The 22,471-nt window shown below is 41.0% G+C and overlaps 1 protein-coding gene across 9 annotated transcripts in view; it reads left to right on the forward strand.

Moving 5' to 3' along the window:
* NBEA (neurobeachin) overlaps nucleotides 1-22,471 on the forward strand; it is a 901,556-nt gene that overhangs the window by 814,979 nt on the left and 64,106 nt on the right. For all 9 annotated transcript variants that reach the window (XM_077484128.1, XM_077484132.1, XM_077484134.1 and 6 more), the window contains 2 exons: nucleotides 377-496; nucleotides 16,855-17,007. In XM_077484128.1, coding sequence (XP_077340254.1) covers nucleotides 377-496; nucleotides 16,855-17,007 — 273 coding nt within the window. The remainder of the gene's footprint in view (nucleotides 1-376; nucleotides 497-16,854; nucleotides 17,008-22,471) is intronic.

A 22,471-nucleotide genomic window follows, 5' to 3' on the forward strand; every position in this document is an offset into this window, starting at 1 on the left:
TGTCTAGCTGTGTGCAATACAGAATCTCAGCCCCAAACCCATTTTCAAGGTTCCCTAGATCCTTCTTGGAAATCCCATTCTGTGCTGCAGCAAAAAGGTGCAACGGCTCAAAGCACTCAATAATCTTTATTTTGGTACTAGAGATAGATGATCAGTGTGTTACTAAAAAGAGAAACATGTAATGCATGAATTCTCTTTACATGCTTAGGCTGGGTTTAGTAAACTATGTGAGGTAACCTGTGTCTTTTATTCCCAAAATCCAATAAATTAAATTTTCTAAAGGAAAAAAAACTTAAGTCAAAAACATACACAGAAATCTCCATTGGATTATATCCTCCCACCATTCACGCAATTATTTAATTTTTTTTTTTTATAGGAACCTTTCACTACATTTTTTCTTAACGCCAACGAAGCCAAGTTTGACCATCCGGATCGAACATTCTCTGCTGTGGCAAGATCGTGGAGAAACTGCCAAAGAGACACATCTGATGTAAAGGTAAAGCATTGTGTATTGATATATCTGCGCATTGCCCTATAAACTGTTATAATGGCACCAAGTAAGATGGGGCCAGTTACCAGAACACTATGTTGATCTACTTCAGTAACACAGAAAGAACATGACTAAAGGATGTACCTTATACCCTATTTTGATAACTTGTCATGCCAATGTTGGCCTAGAGATCTTGTTTTATTGCATTTAACATTCAATTATTTTACATTTAGAAAAAGTTGCATAGAACTGTGCTTTACAATGATATAGTCATGGAAGGTGAGAGACATTGGTGAAAGTGACTTGTTTTGAGTTCATTTTCTCTTAATGCACTATAAATTTGCTGGAATGTCATTAGTTAAAGCCTTGTTGTAGTCGGCTACTAAAAGACAAATAAAACCATATTGTACAGCCCTCTACTTGGTTCCCATATTCCCAAAACCATAAAAGCCTCTCACACTGTTCAAAATCAGTATTTCTATAGCACTGCTTGGTTGCCATACGAGACCAGGTAATGGATCAGGCCTATGGGAGGGTCCTAAAAATATCCTCTACAAAAAAACAATCATAGGAGAAAAGAATTAAAAGGTCATGTCAGTGGCTGTGCACATGACATTGTTGTTTCAAGCAGTTTAAAAGAAAGTGGCCCCAGAAGAGCCTCAGCACAAGTTTATGGGCTTTCTAATGCAGACAGTTGCTGTGCAATTTTAACAAAGTGGCTTGGATTATCTTTAAAAGCCTTTGTAAACCTTGTCAAACTATTATTTCTGAAACTGCTGTTTTTATTGTTTATAAGGGGTGTAAAATTGGGACATATCAGATTTGCACTGGAATCAATTGGAAAGCAAAACTGAATGAAACTGAAGTCCCAGAGTAAAAAAAAAAGATATTTAAAATCTTGTTTGCCAAAGAAATAATTGCCCCACACTCCTGACAGTTTTGCTCATAAAGAATAGAATCAGATGCAAGGAACAATGTAATTTACAAAAATGATATCATAAGTGGCCATCCCTTGGTTAAAGAGGAGCACCGTGGAAACTGGAAGGAGCAGCAGGGGACATGTTGGATGAAACAGAGTTTGGGGTGTCAACCTGTCACCACTGGAGAAAGGCACACTAGGAGGTAAATGTACCATAATGTGCAAGTAGGCAGTGCACATCCCACACGCCATCTATTTCAGCTTTGTGGGGGTTTATGGTGGTATTTGTGGGTGTAGTGGTCTTCCTTTCAGCTATCTTGAATTTTAGCAAAAACTGCTTCTCTTCAGCTGGAAATTGTTTTTAAAATTGAGAAAAATAGAAATCCCCCAACTGTAACTTTTCATACAAATGGACAATAGTGAAAAAAAAAATTTAAATAACATTTCTACTTTTTTTTTGTGGGGAGGGGTTCAATCATCTTAACCGCTTCAAATTCACGATTTTATAATCTTACAGGCACATGTTAAAATCTGCATTTTATTTAAAAATTGCTTGAAACCCCCCCAACAATTTAATATATTTTTTGAAAGCAGGGACGTTGTAAAATAAAGTAGAGGTAGTTTAATTTTTTTTATGTTGCACAATATTTGCACAAACTGATTATCAAATACCTAGTTTCAGTAAAAAAAATACACTAAATACATTATTTCGTTTTGACAAAACCTAAAATATGGCATTGCTTTGAGTAAATAGATACCAAACATGTCAAACCTTAAAATCGCCCAGGAAATGGCAAAAAAAAACTGTAGCTGCAGCCATGAGCTTCTTTTAATTACTTGAATCCCAAGCCGTTTATTTAATTGTAGTCTATTGATGGCAAGTGATTAAAGAAAAGGATTTCTTTCTAAGTGCACATCAAGTAAGAATTACAGTGGCAATTAGCATTAATATGACTTTAATTAAAAATAGCTATTATTCACCATGTTAGTACTTACTTTCCTTTAAAAGTAAAGTCGTGCGATTTTAATTTTTCAAGAACATTTCTACTAAACAGTTTGCATGTTGTCATTTGAGGCTAGTTTTGAGGAATATCTAGCAAAATCATTCAGCTCATTCCTATTGTTTATATTATATTATGCTTTACATGTTTATTTGCCAATGGACTGTATAGTCTTATCAACCAGGAGCCTGAAAAGCAATTTGTGACTGTTATTTGTATGGCAGAGTCTTATAATTCTACTTCATGTTTTCTACAGACTTTCTAAACTGTGCAAATGAAGTAAAGCATAAAATACTTCCCCCCCAACATCTTGTCTATGGCCCTGACCAGCAAAAACCTTATAATACATAAGACTTAAGATTAATACTTTTTAAATAACCCTATCATACTTGTGTGTAATAGTTGTCAATGCGCCACTGTAATTATCCTCTGTATTTTGCCTGGCACATTGTAAATATGTTACCATATTGCTGTCAGTAATTAATGCGTCCGTTTATTTAACCCTATAAAGTGATTGCCCAGGAAGTTGTTCTAAAATTGAACATCTGTGTGGGGAATAATTTTGAAAGCAGACTAACAATCCTGCAAGAATTATTGTAGCTGTTTAAAACAATTGATGTTTGTTTGATCTTGAGTACTGAAGGTTTTCTGCTCCTATTAAAATTTCTCCTTTAATTTAGATCAAATGTTTGTGCCACAGAGGTAAAAGGAGAAATACAATAAATTCTGCCTTCCCGCTGTTAACTCAATATTTGGTCTACTCCATAAAACACAGCAGGAATTGGATTTGACCTTAAAGTGTCATATTGTAACGGCTTACCCGACACCGAGCTTGCATGGCCTGGGGCAATTAATAAAGCATTAATGACAAGATCCATTTAAAATGTGGGCTTTTTCTCCTCAGCCGTGGCTTTTTGCTTCACTTGCCCGGGGATATTATGCAACAACGCACATTAGATTAATCCAGCCAACACAAAGCATTGTGAACTTGATAGAGAATCTTAGTTATTGCCTCTTTTATGCACTGTGCATGCTTACTGTTTCATCATGACCATAAAAGTACACAGTCTGTTGTCATAGAGTGTAGGTTTTAAAGTTTGCAGCCGAAAATCATAAGGAGATTCTCTACACAGATAATTTATTAATAGGACATTTTGGGGGTGATCATTAGAAATTGTAATGTCAACTCTATTTTTTCCACACTGTGACCCATGGCCAGGAGGCATTGGGGGTGAACCTGTATCTTTACCTCATTATGTAGTGGCTGGTTCCGGTGTGTGGCATTTCCACTTTCTTTCTTCCATTTTGTACAGATTGCATGACAATTCAGGGGCTATTCCACTAATCATATCTAATGTCAAGCTGGCTGTTGGCCTGTAACAACCAGTTATAACAAAAGGCCAGGAAATTTTCGGAGCCCTGCACCAATGGTCAGCTGAACATGTTCAATGAGGTTCAGGTCTGTTATATCAAGTTCCATATTCCTTTGTACTATGATTTGAGTTTTTACTGGTTAGTGTTCTTGTATAGCACTTAATAATTTGGTTGCTCCCAGTGCTGTCATGGCTGAAGTAGCAGTGCTGTAAAGCTTAGTATCTTTATTTTTCTCCAGAGGTGTTCTTATCTATTGCTGATGTCATTAAGGAGGCGAGACCTCACGCTGTGGTTAAGTTATTGTTCGTAAGGCATCACAGTCTTAAATGACTGGACTGACTTATTGCAGATCTGTTCATGATGACAGCTACTGAGAAAGAAAAGGTGCTCCTTAGGGGATAGCTGTAATATTTTTAGTGAGGACTCTCCCATGTTAGTAAGAAGCAGAAGTTCTACATGGAGTGCCTTCAACCTATTTTGGTGTTCTACTTTTTAACTTTGTGACTAGAGTGAATTTTGCCAGGAGGCTTTAGATTTTTGTTTAATGGTAATTTTTCACTTGTTCCTATAGGACTTTTAGTATTGACCCTAAATGGCTCAGTACGGGCCAGCAGTTTTGTGGATTTGCCACCTGTTTTCCATGACCTCCATGAGAAGAACATGAAACGAAAACGCTTGGGATTAGATATTCTTGTATATCTATCCCAATGTGAATGAAGCCAAACGATTCTTGTGCACTGTGTATATGTCTCTCATTTTCTGTTCTTTGACTGTAAGTTCAGAAGGGTGATTGATTTTTCTGACTATGCAATCGTAGCACAGATCTCCTATTTCAGGTGAATACCAGCTGGCAGTCAATGCATTGTAGTCTTAGCCCCTTTCACTGTGACTATGGATGATCCCACTTTTCCCAAAATGCTATTGTATCTCTGTTGAACCATGCATGCAAAAAAAGCTGCTTTCATGGCCTGTTACATTATTACTTTTATGATCATATTTTAGTTCACCTACCTGAGTTGAATGCTAAAGAATTATTAAGTGTAAGTTATTTCTAGCAGCATGAGGAAAATGAACTTGGGCAGAGGCTGTATTGATTATATAGTGCGTGTTGGCAGAATTGCCCACAGCAAAGATCCTGCTTGGTCACAAACCCACCTTCTACTGACAAAGCTGCCCATTCACCTGGACAGCAATGCATAACGGTTGCAATCATATCAATAAAGCAGAGCTTAGCTATATAATCAGAAAATGTGGTTGCTACACATACATAAAATTAGGAACTTTAAACAAAAGGTGCAATGTTTCTAATATGACCATTAAAGGATCTCTAAACCCAATAACAAAAATGTGTATTATATTGCAGTTTACCAATACTTTGATGTGGTGTCTGCATTTGTTTTCAATTTTTTTGAATACGTTTTCTGCAAGTACAGAAAAATATCTCCTGTCAGAATTCCATTGCATTTGTAACTTCCTGTGAAAATAACTGGCATCTCCACCAATTATCAGCGGTCTGAACTGCAATCCCCACTGTTCCCTATGTAACGGATATCAGAAGTTGTGTCAGGGTTTGTAGGCCAACTCCAGGGAGTAGCCTAGAGTGACAGCTGATAGATACAGTACAGTTGAGAGAATTACCAGGTGAAAATAAAGGGGAGGGAAAAGGACACTAATACAGTCAACACATCTCTTTTAAGCTGCATTTTATTGTATTTTTTTGTTTTAAATTTAGATCTGCTTTGATTCTCCTATAAAACGGTCCTTTCTTGGTAGTAAAATGGTCTTTTCTTTGTAGTAAAAAGAATATTAGGTAGAAATAATTGCTTAAAATGACGTATCAGGAAGCAAATCACCCGGAAACAACCTTAACTCGCTCTGCAGTCTGATGACTTTCCTATTTCTGTCTGCCCCTTTCCAACCTTCCCTATGACAGTTGACATCTAAAGAACCTACTGTTGAACGCTAATCTGACCCTAAAGCCTCTCAAAATTGTTTTATGACTTTCTGGGTATAATTTGTTGTTGTGTGAAAGGGTTGTTGTGACAAGATGTCGTTAAGGTGACATAGTGTAAATTAATACAGTTAATGGAGATGATGTGGACTGACTTGCTGACCCGTAGTGAGGCTCATTCCAACTTAATAGATGCCCAGGGATCACCTTTAGCTGAGAAGAAATATGGAAGCCATAAAACCCTCTGTGATAGTGATAGGAGAGTGAAAAACACCTCCTTCAGGCTTTCATTTCATAGAGTAGCCATAAAAACAGTAAGCTTTTCTAGCGGAATGTATTAAAATGAAATGTCAGTTTTGATTCAGGAGGTATACAGTTTTGATAGCGTTAATAGTCGCCTTTTATCACGCCGAGACATTCCTGAAAATCTCTTAAATTTTTCAACAGCTCAGGCCTGTCACAAGCCTGTAAATTACAAATGTGTTTTGAGATTTTCTCCAATGCCGTATAGTTTGCCGGAAAATGTATTTTCAGGTTTTAATAAAGCAGTAAAAAATTTGGATCATATTTACAAATCAGTTATTCAATGTTTTATTTCCAGATATGAAGGCTCTGTGTCTCAGATACAAAGCCTAAGTGTTTTAGCATAACTTTCATATGATGTATTTGAGAGGTTGATTTTTGCTTTCTTTGCTGATATCCCGTAGAGAAACTTGCAAAAGGTATTAATAGGGACCTCCTTTCCCCAAGACTTTTTTTGAAAGTTTCACAAAAAATATAAAAACATTCATTAAAATCTCCTAAAGTATTTGAGGCTAAACTCCAGGGAAAATGACTTTTGTAGTGGGTTCCCCTCCCTAATGCAAGGGTTAACTACATATTTGGCCTAGTTGATCCTCGCTCACACGGGCTTCCTACTCTATCCCATATTCATTGCGTTGCATGAGCAAGCAACGAAGTATGTTTGGACAGTCCCATTTATTAATCACAACTCCAAGGGGCCTAGGTAAAATTAAATCTGGCCGGCTATCATCTTTTCTAGAAGGTCCTATTGTTTGTTTCTGATTTCCAGTTTGTTTTTTGTTTTTTTTAAAAGCCAGTGGCGTGTGAAACACATCCAAAAACTCCACCCGGTGCCAAAAAAAAGTGCACAGACATTAATGGTGAAACACAAAACATGCAACGGGTGTACTATGGTCCTCCCTAAGAAGGCCCTTCCCTGATCCCCTGGCATGTTAGGCTCCAGGTGGGGACTGAGGTACTCACTATGGCCCGTCTGGCCAAAACCAAATGGACACCGTTCTCTGGAGGGTCTGCCAAAACAGACACACCCAAGTACTTGGTGGGGCTCCCCCAAAGGGAGACCACATGAGAGAGGGTGAACCAAGCCAGAAGGCTATGTCCACCCCCTCCCAAGACTTTCAGGGTAGGCCCGAAGACCCACACCCTACCAATCACACAGTGACAAACTTGTACATCAAACAAAAAGATACAAATATGTGACAAACACAGGGATAAATAAATACTGTATTTATTGGCATATAACATGCACCTTCTCACCCTGAAAACCGGGTGCAAATCGTTTGTGCATTTTATACGTCGATACTGCAATGTGGGCTGCCTAGGAGGGAATGGGGAGGGGGGCAGGATGAGAGCCATCAGATTACATACAGAAAGACTCTCCTGTTTACTCAGTGGCCTCTAATAGGAAGTCCCGTCTCCTGGGCCGGCATTGAACAAGTGTTCTGTCTATCATAGAACTTTGTATTAAAGAGGCTGCCAAGTAAACAGGAGATTCTCGCTGTATGTAATCTGATGGCTGTCGTCCCACCCCCTCCCTGTCCCCTCCGAGGCAGTAGTAATCTGAGGTGAGGCTGCAGATGGGCACTGATCAGGCCACCTTCATGGCAATGGTGAGGCTGCAGATGGGCATTAATCAAGCTGCAATAATGGGAAATTGTGAGGCTGTAGATGGGCATTGATCAGGCTGAATTGATGGGCAATTGTGAGGCTGCAGATGGGCATTGATGGGCAATTGTGAGGCTGCAGATGGGCAATGATGAGGCTGCATTGATGGGCACTGACCCTTATTTTGCTTCAAAGTTCTTTATTTAAAATGTAAGGTTTTTTTTTCCTGAATTTTCCCTCCTAACATGAAGGTTTGTGATATATGCCGATAAATATGGTAAAATAAAGCGGGGAGAAGGGAGTAAGAAAACAAAGTGAAAGTGGCCATCATGCAATACAATGTGTAAGTGTAGTGACCATAGTGCCAACAAAACTCACAGTCCCCCTCAACAGTCAGAATTATGGCACCCTTGGAACGCCACTCCAGGGGTACATACACCGCAGGCTTTTCTCCAACCCTGGCCCACAGCCAGGCCGATGCAGCCCTATCCCAACCAGGAAGGCCTGGAGCTCTGAAAGCTTAGTGAGAGCTTCCTAAACCTAAGGCTCCACCATTGCTCCCACCTAATTGCATTTGACAAATAACCACCCCCCGGTGGGAAAAGGGGAGCAAGTGTTCTTTCCCGAAAAAAACTGACAGGAACAAGAACTACACCAATCTAGGCCAGAAGGCCAGGGACCCGTCCCTTTGGCCAGACCCAGTGGTTGTTTGTCCATATCAGGAGGCAACCCGTCTGGCTTAATAACTTCCCTCCATTTGTCAAGCCGTACGATTTTGGTTCTCCCTGATACTAACCGTCCAGGTTACCATTACGCCAAGTAGATTTGTGTAGCCACCTCCACCCCTAATCTACCGCCGATTTCGATTTCAGTCCTCCCTGATACTAACTGTCCAGGTTACCATTACGCCAAGTCAATTTGCGTAGCCACCGCCACCCCTAATCCACCGCCGTAGATCAGGGACAGTTAGCACAGCACCACCACTTGGCAACTGATAAGAACAGATACTACACTTGATCTCAGCCAAAAGGATTTCTGATTTCCAGAAGGCCTAGCCTATCTATTACAGGCCTAGCCCATCTGTGGTTTTAGCCCTTCTCAGAATAGAGAAGGCAATTATAACTTTCTGGTTTCCCAATACAAAGGTCTGAAAAAACGTATGTACTGGACAGAAAAAAACGATCTGGCAGCTCAGCAGGAAGTATTTTGGAGGTAAAAAAGTATTCTAGGGAATACATTAATTTCCAACGTTTGCACCCTTTTTCCATTCCCACAAGTCCCTTTGCACCACCTGTAAGAGCATTGGGAAATTATGTCTCTGAAAATCATTAGTGAATTGAATACCAAAATAGATGATAAAGTGCTGCCAAGAGAAAGGGAAGGCAGAGGGTAGTTGAGTTATATCAATGTGTTATAGAGTAATAAGTAGAGTTTCAGATTTACTCAGACTAATCTTAAAATTAGAGAGTTCCTGAAATCTAAAGAGTTCAGCCATAATATTTGGCCAGGAGTTCTGGGCCTGGTTATGGAAAACAGGATGTCCTCTGCAAAAGCTGTGGTTTATGATGCATTAAGCCTATCTATACCTCTGTGATGTTTGAGTTGTTTCTGATTTTGCACAATAATGCTTCCAATAAAATCATGAGGGAGAGAAGGCATCCTTGTATGCTGTTTTTATTCAGCAATGGGAATAAAATTGTTGTTAATGTTAAACATTGCTGCTGGACAACTTTATAGTGCCCCAGCTCGCTAAAGAATGTTCTTACCCAGGCCTAATTGTTGTAGAACATCATGTTTAAAAACCAAGCCTATGCTATCAATTGCTTTTTTAGCATCTGTTGAAAGAATAGGCATGGGGGTTTGTTCACTTTCAACCAAAGGATGATGGAGAGTGTCCTCTGATATATTTCAGGTTTCTCTCTGAGGTATAAAGCCCACTTCCTCCCAATCAGGGATGAACTCGAGCATGTTTGGGTCGGGTCCTAGTGCAAACTCTCCTGAACTTTCCCACCATGAAGCTGTCACTGTGCACTGGTGGCCAAGCATACAAAATGTGTGTATTCGTGCGGCTGTGGAATGGGGTAGTGCCCTGGCCACGTATGATTGCCAGTGTGCATTGAAAGCTTCCCAGATAGCTCATACAGGCTTAGACTAAGATCCAAACACATGTTAGCTCATCCCTAGCTGTATCTTTGTCAGGTAGGATTTCAATCTGAATGCAAGGATTTTGGCCAGGATTTTCATATCCACTTTTAAAAGGGATATGGGCCTGTTATTTTGCCATTGTATGGTTTATATTTTAATGTTGATGTTTATTTTCAGCCATGTGACTATAACAAGTTCTCATTGCCCTCTCTACCAAAAAATAATAGTCATTATTGCAAGAAATAATTAAAGCTTAGCAAACTGAGCAGATCAAAGGCTTGTATGGTAACTCCAGCAGCCTCTGAAGAATATTTTTGTTTTTAATAAATGCTGCTCATATTTAATCCTGATTAATTAAGGCTAAAAACATAGCTTACGATCAGTCTTTTTGGTAATGTATTGGTTGATACTGTAAATAACTTTGCCTTTATTTGTACAAATGGCAATGCTGCCACAGACTTGTTTGTTCCCTAAAAAATATATATAAAATCTTATGTGAAAGTAACTGCTGAAACAGCAGGCCCATAGCTGAAATGTAAAAATAGCTCTTGTCTATAGAAAATATACAAGTGTACCAGATCAAGTAGTTATGTCAATGGCCTGGGGCCTACATGTCTGGTTCTGTCTGTCACCTAATTCCTTCTATCCGGGCCTGTAATTTGCCAAATTTTGAAATACAAAGGCTTGTGGCCAAGGTGAGAGCTGCCTTTGTTTCATATCCAATTTGTAACATACGCTCACATTTTTTTTTCACCAGAAATATATGTATATATATATATATATATATATATATATATATATGTGTATATATATATATATATATATATATATATATATATATATATATATATATATATATTGTAATGTTCGGGGGACCAGGTAGACCGCAGGACACAGGCTTTTCATACAACAAAGGGTTTATTAACTTAAATGGCTTTACAGCAGCAAAAAAACAAAAGGAAAAAGATTTGTAGTCTCACCGACTTGCAAAGTCCAGAACAGCTGTCCTTATCAGAAACAGAGCTTGGTCTTGATGGCAGGTAGCTTCTCCTGCCAGGAGCCTTCCAAACAGGACACTGCTGTCCACTTCATTTGCTGCAACCCAAAACAAACGCCAAACACCATCCACCATGTGTTCTCCACTCCTCCACACCCATCTACAACTTCCTGTCTTGCCTTTTAAAGACACTTCCTCTAACAGGTGGGTTAATCAATTTTCATTCCCTAAAGAGAGCACAACCCAAACAGAGGGGAAATATAGCGTCCTTCCAGGACCCAGCCACGGCGTCCATTACATATCCCCCCCCTGTGCCCCAACGCCAAGGAGGTGGAGGCAACAGTGGAGCTCAAACAATGGACTCGGGAGAGGGCATCTGCGTTTTGATGCAGTCTCCCGGGCCTATGCTCCACTACAAACTTAAATTCCTGGAGTGCCAGGAACCACCGGGTAACCCTGGCATTAGTCCCTTTTCCCTGTCTCAGCCATGTTAAAGGGGCATGGTCAGAAATCAACCTAAACTTCCTCCCCAAAAGGTAATATCTGAGGGATTCCAGAGCCCACTTAATGGCCAGACACTCTCGTTCAATTATGGCATAGTTTTTCTCCGCTGGTGTTAACTTCCTGCTGAGGAAGACTATCGGGTGTTCCTCGCCATGAATAACCTGTGACAACACCGCTCCCAATCCTACATCGGAAGCATCAGTCTGGACAATAAATTCTTTTGAAAAATTGGGTGCTACAAGGACAGGGTGTTGGCACAGCGCCGACTTGAGCTCCAAAAAAGCCTTCTCAGCGTCTGCATTCCACTCCACCATGACCGATTTCCGACCCTTAGTCAGATCGGTCAACGGAGCCGCCAACGTGGCAAAGTTGGGTACAAACCTCCTGTAGTATCCCACCATGCCCAGGAATGCACGTACCTGCTTTTTTGTGAGGGGGCGGGGCCAATTCTGTATAGCCTCTATCTTGTTGACCTGAGGTTTCACTACCCCTCTACCCACGATATAACCCAGGTATTTCACCTCCTCCATTCCCAAAGCACATTTTTCAGGGTTTATTGTAAACCCCTCCTTCCAAAGAGAGTCCAGCACTGCCTGCACTTTGGGCAAATGTGATTCCCAGTCTTTGCTAAAAATGACTATATCGTCCAAGTATACTGAGGCATACTTCCGGTGAGGTCGTAAAATCCTATCCATTGCTCTCTGGAAAGTGGCTGGAGCAGTTTGCAATCCAAAAGGCATCCTTTTGTACTGAAAACTCCCCTCTGGGGTAGAAAAAGCAGTTTTCTCTCTAGCAGCCTTAGTCAACGGTATTTGCCAATACCCCTTGGTAAGGTCTAACGTAGTGATATACCTGGCTGGACCTAGTCTCTCGATAAGCTCATCTACCCGGGGCATAGGGTAGGCATCAAACCGGGAAACTTCATTAAGTTTCCGGAAATCATTGCAGAATCGCAGAGTCCCGTTGGGCTTCGGTACCAACACAATCGGGCTCGACCATTCACTCTGCGATTCCTCAATAATCCCTAGGTCTAACATCTTTTTTACTTCCTCTGAAACGGCCTTCCTTTGAGCCTCTGGGATGCGGTAGGGCCGGACAAAAACTTTGACTCCTGGTTCTGTGACAATATCATGCTCTACGACACTAGTGAGCCTGGGCAAGTCTGAAAATTTTTCTTTATTTCTCTGCAAGAACTCCTTTGCCTGCTGACTTTGGGTTTTAGACAGGGTATTTGCTATTTGGACACTCTCCACCCCAACCCGAGGCTCAAGTTTTGTACTAGCCAGGGAGGTCGCTGGTTCCCTGTCTGTCCAGGGCTTTAACAAGTTTACATGATATATCTGGAAGGGTTTCCTCTTGCCTGGTTGGTGGACTCTATAATTTACCTCTCCCATTTTTTCTACAACCTCGAAAGGGCCTTGCCATCTGGCCAAGAATTTACTTTCCACAGTGGGAATCAACACTGCTACTCGATCCCCCACTTGAAAGTTCCTAATTTTGGCTGCCCTATTATAGACCTGTCGTTGAGCCTCCTGGGCTTTTTGTAAGTGTTCCTTAACTAGCGGCATCACAGTTCGGATCCTCTCCTGCATTTGAGAGACATATTCAAGAACACTTTTATGCTGGATTGGTTCACTTTCCCATTCTTCTTTAACAAAGTCCAGTAGTCCGCGAGGTCTCTGCCCATATACCAATTCAAAGGGCGAAAACCCAGTGGAGGCCTGGGGCACTTCTCGGATAGCGAACAGGAGAGCTGGTAACAGGCAGTCCCAGTCTTTCCCATCCCTTTGTACCACTCTCTTGAGCATAGACTTAAGGGTCTTATTAAAACGTTCTACCAATCCATCTGTTTGGGGATGGTAGACCGATGTGCGCAGCTGTTTAATCCGGAACAGTTTGCATACATCAGCCATAACCTTCGACATAAACGGGGTGCCCTGGTCTGTGAGTATTTCCTTGGGAAAACCTGTCCGTGTAAACAACTGGAATAACTCTCGTGCAATAGCCTTAGAGGAGGTATTCCGCAGGGGTAGCGCCTCAGGATATCGAGTGGCATAGTCAAGGATCACTAGTATGTAAGAATGACCTCGAGCCGACTTTACCAAGGGACCCACTATATCCATGGCTATCCTCTCGAATGGGACCTCAATTATGGGTAGAGGGACCAACGGGCTCCGGAAATGGGTCGCCGGAGCGGTCAACTGACAGGTGGGACAAGAGGTACAGTATCTCCTTACCTCTGCTTTCAAGCCTGGCCAGTAAAACCGGTCGGCGATCCGTGCCTCCGTCTTTTCAACTCCCAGGTGTCCCCCTAACACATCATCATGGGCCAGGTCCAGGACCTTGCGTCTATATTGTTGGGGTACCAATAATTGTTCTACCACATTTTCTCTCACTTTAGTAACCCGATAAAGCAATTCATTACGTATTGAAAAATGTGGCCACCGCTCATTAGCACCTGGCTCTTGGGGCTCCCCATTTATTACTACAACCTGTTCCCGTGCCCTGGCCAAAGTGGGGTCCTGCATCTGGGCAGTACCAAATGCCCCCTGGGGAACACCCAAATCTGGCAAGTCAGGGGTAGAGGCCATTTCCTCATCATCTTTCCCCAGCATTACCTGAAGCGGGGAAGGTTCCCCCCCCTCAGTATTCAGGTAGGTCTGAGAACCCCACATATTGACATCTTTAACAGAATCAGCACTATTTTCATCATTATTAACCAAAGTCTTGGCGTTTTTATCAACTGGGTCCATATTATGAACATGTGGCATCTCAGGGTTATTACCCTCTACAACAGGAACAGAGGGACTAGTTTCTTCCCAGTCTCTGGACCTTTCAGATAGTTCTCCTTGTCTCCAAAGTTTTGCAAATAATGGACAGTCTCGTCCTATGATAACGTCATGTACCAAGTTCTTTACCACCCCCACCTCTTGAGTACCAGTGCCACATGCTGTGGAGATGGACACCGAGATGAGAGGGTACTCTCTAGTGTCCCCATGAATGCACACAACCCGCAAAATTTTGCTTACCGGACCGATCTTCCCAATTACTCTAGGGTGAACCAGGGTTACCATGCTTCCAGAGTCCAGCAAGGCCCATGCAGGGTGGTGGTTCACTTGGACTTCACACTCAAAATTCCTCTCTCCAAGGTCAAGATGTGTTGTACACGATTTATGGGCATAAAAAGACCCCCTCCGAAGAACCCCGCATTCCATGGGTTCTTCCTGCAATGGGCAGTGGGCCCGGGTATGGCCCCAGGCATGACATCGCCAACATTGTACATCCCCTCCTCTCCGATCAGGAACAGGTCGCTGAGGGGGTAACGGGTGTGACTCTTGGCCTTCCGGGGTGTTGGTTCCAGGGCTCCTGGGGACATCCGTTCGAAGGGCGGCAGTTGATCGGAAGGGCCGTGGCAGACTGGGCCCTTGACGCTTGGTGGGGCCAAGCAGATCCTCCACCACCGTATATCGTTCCACCATCTCAACAAGGCCGTTCGCGGTTTTGGGGTCTCCATGACTGACCCACCGTTGAAGGTCATCTGGCAGTGACCTTAAGTACCGGTCCAGCACGATCCGCTCCACAATTTGGGGGCCAGACAACACTTCGGGCTGCAGCCATTTTTTTACTAGTTGCACCAGGTCATGCATTTGAGATCGCGGTGGCCGGTTTGAACGATACTTCCATTGGTGCACTCGTTGGGCCCGAACGGCCGTAGTCACCCCCAACCGAGCCAGTATTTCTGCCTTTAGTTTTTGATAATTTTTAGCATCTTCTGGTGGTAGGTCAAAATAGGCTTTTTGAGAATCTCCGGTGAGGAAAGGAGCAATTAAGCCGGCCCACTGGTCCTGGGGCCACCCTTCTCTCTCTGCCGTCCTCTCAAATGTTGCCAGAAACTCCTCTACGTCATCACTCGGGGACAACTTCTGCAAGAAATGGCTTGCCCTTATGGTCACCTGGTTGCCAGGGGCAACGGCCACTTGTTCACGGCCCTGAGAAAGCTGCTGCACTGCTTCTTTTAAGGCCGCCATCTGATCCTGCATAACCCCTTGTTGGGTCGCTTGCTGGGCTGCTAACTGGGCCACCAACAGGCGAGTATTTTCTTGCTGCAAAGCCAGTGCCTCGTTGTGCTGCGTTGCTAAGCGCTGATTAGCTTCCTCATGGCGGGTCTGCGCTTGTATATTCGCCAAGGACAGCTGTTTAATTAGCTCCTCCATGGTTTCAGCTTTCCGCAGTTGTGCAGCTTTAACCCAGGACATAAATTCACTGTACTGTCCCTTTAAATGTCAGTTCAAATCCACAAAAAAAAAAAATAGCAAGAAAAAATGCCTGTTACTTTGTCCTGCCCGCATTCGAGCACCACTTGTAATGTTCGGGGGACCAGGTAGACCGCAGGACACAGGCTTTTCATACAACAAAGGGTTTATTAACTTAAATAGCTTTACAGCAGCAAAAAAACAAAAGGAAAAAGATTTGTAGTCTCACCGACTTGCAAAGTCCAGAACAGCTGTCCTTATCAGAAACAGAGCTTGGTCTTGATGGCAGGTAGCTTCTCCTGCCAGGAGCCTTCCAAACAGGACACTGCTGTCCACTTCATTTGCTGCAACCCAAAACAAACGCCAAACACCATCCACCATGTGTTCTCCACTCCTCCACACCCATCTACAACTTCCTGTCTTGCCTTTTAAAGACACTTCCTCTAACAGGTGGGTTAATCAATTTTCATTCCCTAAAGAGAGCACAACCCAAACAGAGGGGAAATATAGCGTCCTTCCAGGACCCAGCCACGGCGTCCATTACAATATATATATATAATTTACACACAATTTGTTGTGGTGTTGTGTTTTGGAGTAGCACGATGCTAAAGTTTCAGTGCAGCTTTTAATTGAGCAAAGATTATCTCCAGTTTCTAGTGCAGGAACATTATTTTGGTCATGTTACACTGCAGACTAGATTAATGTTTTTGGAAGTTGTCGTCTGTAAATGTAATACTCCACACTAAGATTACAGAAGCAAAACGTAATTACTCCAGCTGCTGCAAGAAGGTTTTCAGTTAGATGATGCATAGGCAGAAAGTGGAACCATTTTCAACTACTGACCGAAAAAACATGTTGAAGGATTATCCAATATTTGGTTTACTGAAATATGGAAACATCCTATAAAACCCATATTGCAGTTTAAACTGGCAAAATGAATCCATTGGTATAATTTCATCAAGAACATCTAGTATGGGTGTCTTTACAATAGTCGTATGCTCTGCCAAAACCTTTCATGACATCGCCATCCGTCTGCTGCATTATCTGAAATGTAATGATTGAAAATCCAATAATAGCATTGTAACCCCCTGGTAATGGTAAAAGTCTTCACATGTGGAAGCACAGTGTCAAAAAATCACCACGACTGTGACTAAAATGTATATGATTTCTTAAAAATAATGATAGCATTTTATAAATGATTTTTTTGCCACACAAAATGCTTTCCTGAAGCACCTACTAAGGATTTCGCTGTGTTAACTTTTTTTTATTCCTTTGAGATTGTTGACCTAAATGCTTTATTTTCTACTTGTAGGAGCTAATTCCAGAGTTCTACTACCTACCGGAGATGTTTGTCAACAGCAATGCTTATAACTTTGGTGTACGGGATGACAGTAATGTTGTGAATGATGTTGATCTGCCAGCCTGGGCAAAAAATCCTGAAGATTTTGTTCGCATCAACCGAATGGTAAGTGTTTTTTTATTGTCTAGCTGCACTGATATATAGTTATTGGCTCCTTTATTTTTATCTAAATGTATTTATTAGTTTATTACTTTAGCAATGTAAAGTGTAAGTGTATTTTCAAATTCACCTTTAACTACTAAAATCATAAACTTTTGATTTCACAATTTAACGTTTACTTCCACCTTTATAACCTAAAGTGGTGTGCCAGGGGGAGGCCGTGCCATGGTCTAAAATGACTCCAGGCCAGGATTTGCAGAGAACAGGCACACTAATGGTGCAGGTGTATGCTGGGTTCATAGTAGTCAGAATCGGAGTTCCGGGCTCCACTCTCCTGGGAGTCGGTGTGTGTGAAAGGGAGAAGAGAGGTGCATTTCTGCATCATACTGTCCAAGACAGGACAGGCAGAGGCCCGAGCCCAAAAGAAAGACAGAGCAGCAGTAGTTTGTAGCATGAGCACTGGGAATTGTGTTAGATGGTCTGGAGGGCCAAGGCACGAGGCCTGAGCAGAAGAGATGCAAAAAGAACCAGGAATCTGAAAACTGTTCTTTTCTGTGGTGATCGTGGAAACTCCCTGCGTGCAAAGCTATTCATTTGTGAACTTCCTTTCTGTTTTAAATAAAAGTAGGTAGAAAAAGCCCTAAAAAGCACATCTGAAGGAGACTGGACTCACTGCTATGCACTACCATTGAGTTAAACAACCCCCAACTTGTCCTAATGGTTTTAAAGCCTAAACATTTGTTATCTTAATGCATTTTTTGCATCTAGATTAAAAATGTTCAGACATCAGTATTCCCTTCAACTCGAGCTCTCATTTCATCCAGTTCTGTGCCCATCTGCAGCTCTTCTCTCCCCTCACTTCCTGGTCTCACAGGCTCTGCTAAGGCAGTGGTTGCCATGGCTATCTGCGCCTGGAAATGAGCCTGCAAAAGGGACCTGAGAAAAGGATTTTCGGGGCCACTCTGTGCAAGTCCTTTGCACAGAGCAGGTAAGTATAAAGCGTTTGTTATTTAAAAAAAAAAAAAAACAAGCATTTACAATCACTTTAAAATAGTTGCCAAGGTTGTCAACCCATATAAAGCTTACTGTAAACAACATTAAATAGAGAGCATTGTACATGTGACTGCGCTCTTCTAGTTCTTGATAGCAACTTTGGATGGGCATATACAATGTCAGGATCATCACTTCTAACTACAACTCTTGTCACTCCTTGCTGCAGATGATAAAGCTGTATGCTCAGAGAGCGTTGCACTAAATAGCAAGCCTTTATGTGGCAAGAAGGTTAAGTGTCTGACACTGCCTCTTCAGTAGTGATAACACTGAGCCACTGGGGGTGAAGGCAGCATCAGTCCAGCAGCTGCAACCAAGAAGAAAAGGTGGCAGGTCTGTGGCTATTTCCAAAGTGATATTACAGCAGTCATCCTTAGGCAGGAAGTGGCCTATAGACCATTTTAGTAGCAAGGTTAACTGGTATAAATAAAGATTTTGCTAATTAGATTATGGTTAAAATTTGAGATTTCACAGTCACATAGTTGAATTGTTCATTTTGCCTGAACTTGCAATTTAAGATTTCCTGCTATGAATTGTAATATCATCAGCATAATTCTGAATGGAACCTTAAAATAAAAAAAACAAAATAAACATTTTAAAAAAAAAGAAAGTTTCAAGCAGGGAGGTTGTACAGAAGTCATTTAGTAGATCAACTTCTGTACTATCACAGTGCCCATTCATGGATCAAAATTCGGCTGGTCCCTGCTTAAGGGTGGCTTAGTGTATACCTTAGTAATTCCAGAGAAATTTTATGGTCGCATTAGTGCTGGAATAATTTGCAAATTAACAATTCAATTAAAGATTTTGCATTTTTTTAGTTAGGGTTTTTAGAAAGTAATGTCTTTTTTTCACTGATGCCCAGGATAGTATTCATTCTCCTCTGCAATACATTACATGTTTGTTAATTTGCTAGTTTTAAACTCATTAGCAGTTTGAAGTTAAATTTCCAGCCTATATCTACATTACAATATATGCCCTTACCTTATATCACCTAAATTCTATGAACAAGGAAGCATGACCACTCACATTAACACAGTTGCATCAGGAGGAGATAGACCACTTTGCATGACCTTGATTGAGGTTAGAGGAACATCTCACCTCCTGAGCCACTGAGAAGACTCAAAAGCCAATTCAAACCACTGTTATCCACAATAATGTTGGTTTTGGCTTATCTTTTAATTTGGTTTTCAAACTTAATCCTTTATCTAGAAAACCATTTATAATAATTTTATTATAATTACAATTATAATTGTAATAATCAGTTACAGTGATAAGAAAACACAGAAGTCAGTTAATTCCTTTTTTGTTATTACCCTTACAGTATGTGAAGTCCTTAGGGTAGATAAAAAAAAAAAATCACTGTATACTTTGGGGAATCTTTTACTGGTCTCATTCACTCATGGAATCCAGTCTGATTACTGCTGAATTACTCATGAAACATTAATAAAGGCTTGTGTTCAATGCTAACGTGGTTATATTCTGACCTCAGTGATGTCACAGAGGACAGGAGCAGTAAGTAGTCCCTGATAACATTACCTTAATGCTAGCTTCATCAATCATAATCTAGCAGTGGAGAAAAAGCTTTCACAGATGTGCATCTGCAGCCTTACTCAGCCTCTCAATCCCTGCAGACCTGAATTGATGCTGATAGCCAAAAATAGAACGCACACAAAGACAAACTAGCCCAGTTTATTCCAATTATGGGCCAAAATAAAAGGATATCTGTTTATCGTGTTCTAGACTATTTAATGGATCGTAAGCCAGAAGTAATTTTTGCAAAATGTATCACTTGTGACATAATGAGTTATTTGGAAGTGAAACACCAGCTCCTGTACATTGTATTTTATTCACATTCCTTTTAGAGTGAAGGCATCTCCATAAAACATTATTAATTCATATGAGAATTTAGTGTAGTTATAGTTTAATATCTCCTAGATTGTAAGCTCTAGCCATCAGGGCCCTCTGATTCCTCTTGTACCAAATTGTAATGTAACTGTAATGTCTGCCTTCATTTTGTTAAGCGCTGCACAAACTGTTATGTATAAGCAAACTGGCGCTATATAAATCCTGTATAATATTAATAATAATAATATCATGGCGAAAATAAACCTTTTTCGTAAAGGGCTAAAGTCACAAAAATCCCATTTTTGTGTCTGTAGATAACTTTACTTTTTTCGACGAAAGATAAATTATGATTCAAAACCTTCTGATAAGTCTCAGAATTTTTAAAACACTTAGACAGTAATTACTTCTTTTTAAATAAAAAAACATAAAAAAAAATGGTTCAAATAGGCAAATTACTAAAATGCAGTGCAAAGCAATTAAAACTTGTCATGTTCCTGGAAAAAATTGCTAGATTAAACCAAACATTTGACTAGTTTCTATGGACACATTCTCCAACCCTTAACATCACAACAGGATTCAGTTGTGATTGCGGGATCAGAGAACAGCATCAGACACGCCCAGAAATGTTGAATGCCGAAGACACCAAATATGAAGGCTGCTACTCTCGAACAGAGGTTTGAGGGAGATAGGAGAATATGTTATTGGATTAGGTATTTTAGGGCAGGACTTTTGGTTGGTTTCTAATGTTGTGAGTTTGTAGAAATTGCTAAAAAAATGTCTATGTGTAGCGCAAGCATAAGGACATGCATATAGATGTCTTTTAATGGTTTTAAAGCATAATATAAACTTCAACTAAATGTAGGTTTGCTTTTATGTCTTTTTTTCTGCATGATTCTTAGCATTATCTTTTCTTTTCTGTTTAAATATATCATCAAGCCTTAGAGTTGAGAGGGGACCCTGTCTGGTTTTTACTGTTCTCCGAAGCTTCATTAGAGAGATTTTCCTTTTCTTTCTTTCAATTCTTTTTACCTAAAATGAAGTGAGTGAAAATCTGCAATAGGGACACAGAAATAAAGATCATTTATAATTATAATGATTGCAACAGCAGAAGAGCCAATACTTAGGGCTAAGAAAAAGTGGAGTTGAAAACCATAATGGCAAGAAGAACACACCATTGGTAACTCCAACAATACTGGAAATAATTTTTTGGTGGACTGATCTTTTTAGGGCAGTAAACATATGGTTACCATGCTTTGCAACAGTATAACCAGACTACAAGTAAAACTTGTATTAGCAGTGGTTTTCTAGCATGCCCTGCAATCTATTGTCTATATGCAGCTAATCGTTGAAGGAAAATATCTGAAATAGCTGAGACGGAGAAAAACAATATGAAACACAATCCCCTCTAGCCACATAGACCTCTGCTGCCTTATGTGCATAATTAGATATAACCAGTACTTTCACTGAATCTTTAAAACTGAGCAAGATAAAGGCTAAAATTCCCTGAATACATTAAAGGCGCTTCCTCATGCTGACAACACCTATTTTATTGTAAATGGAAGCTACCAAATCTGTTTACTTTGATTAAAGAAACATTTGTGATGTGAATGTACTACAGTTTTTTTTTTCCAATATGAAAATGACTGTTCTTTTATTGCTTTTGAATAAACTGCTTTATAGATAAACTGAGGAGAATTAGGACATTCCTATCATTAAAAAAAAGGAAGAATGCCAAGACCCATGGAGTCATTAGTTCTAGGTCACCACATCCCAAGATTGATCTTCCTATCATTTACAGGAGCTCTAAAAGAAAGAGCACCTGAAACTCGCAATTTCTGAGGTGTAATGCTTAAAAATTGTTTTGAACCAAGCACCTCACTTCAACCTGGGGCTTATTTATTTCAGTATCCTGACCGGATGTCATATGACGTCCAGCAGCATATCAAGCCACTGCACACCCCCGGGGGCACTCATCATGGCAATCATTGTTGCGGTGTGTCATTCTGACACACCGCAACACCGATCTAGGTAAAGAATCTCTGATGGAGACTCTTTACCACGTGATCAGCCGAGTCCAATCACAGCTCATCACAGTGTAAACAGGAAGAGCCGTTGATCGGCTTTTCCTCACTTGCATCTGTCAGACGCAAGTAGAGGAGAGACGATCTGTGCTGATCCCCCCCCCCCCCCCCGAGGATGCCCACATTGGACCACCAGGGATGCCACTAGGACCACCAGGGATGCCACCACCAGGTGTGCCAATCAGTGCCTACAATGGATGGCAATAAGTTCCTGTAATGAGCATCACTGATTGGCAGGCATTATTGTTTGGCACTGATTGGCATCTATCCGTACAATCAAATAGTGTACATCAGTGCCACCTATCGGTGCCCATCACTGCTACCTATCAGGGACACCTATGTGTACCCATCAGTGCTGCATATCAGTGCCGCATATCAGTTCCCATCGGTACCACCTCATCACTGCCCATCAGTGCTGCCTTATCAGTGCCCATCAGTGAAGGAGAAAACTTACTTATTTACAAAGTTTTGTAACCGAAACAAAAAAAACATTT

The sequence above is a fragment of the Lithobates pipiens genome, unplaced genomic scaffold (genome assembly GCF_037356315.1).
Source record: "Lithobates pipiens isolate NorthernLeopardFrog02 unplaced genomic scaffold, aLitPip1_a1.2 Scaffold_16, whole genome shotgun sequence".
Taxonomy (NCBI): Eukaryota; Metazoa; Chordata; class Amphibia; order Anura; family Ranidae; genus Lithobates; species Lithobates pipiens.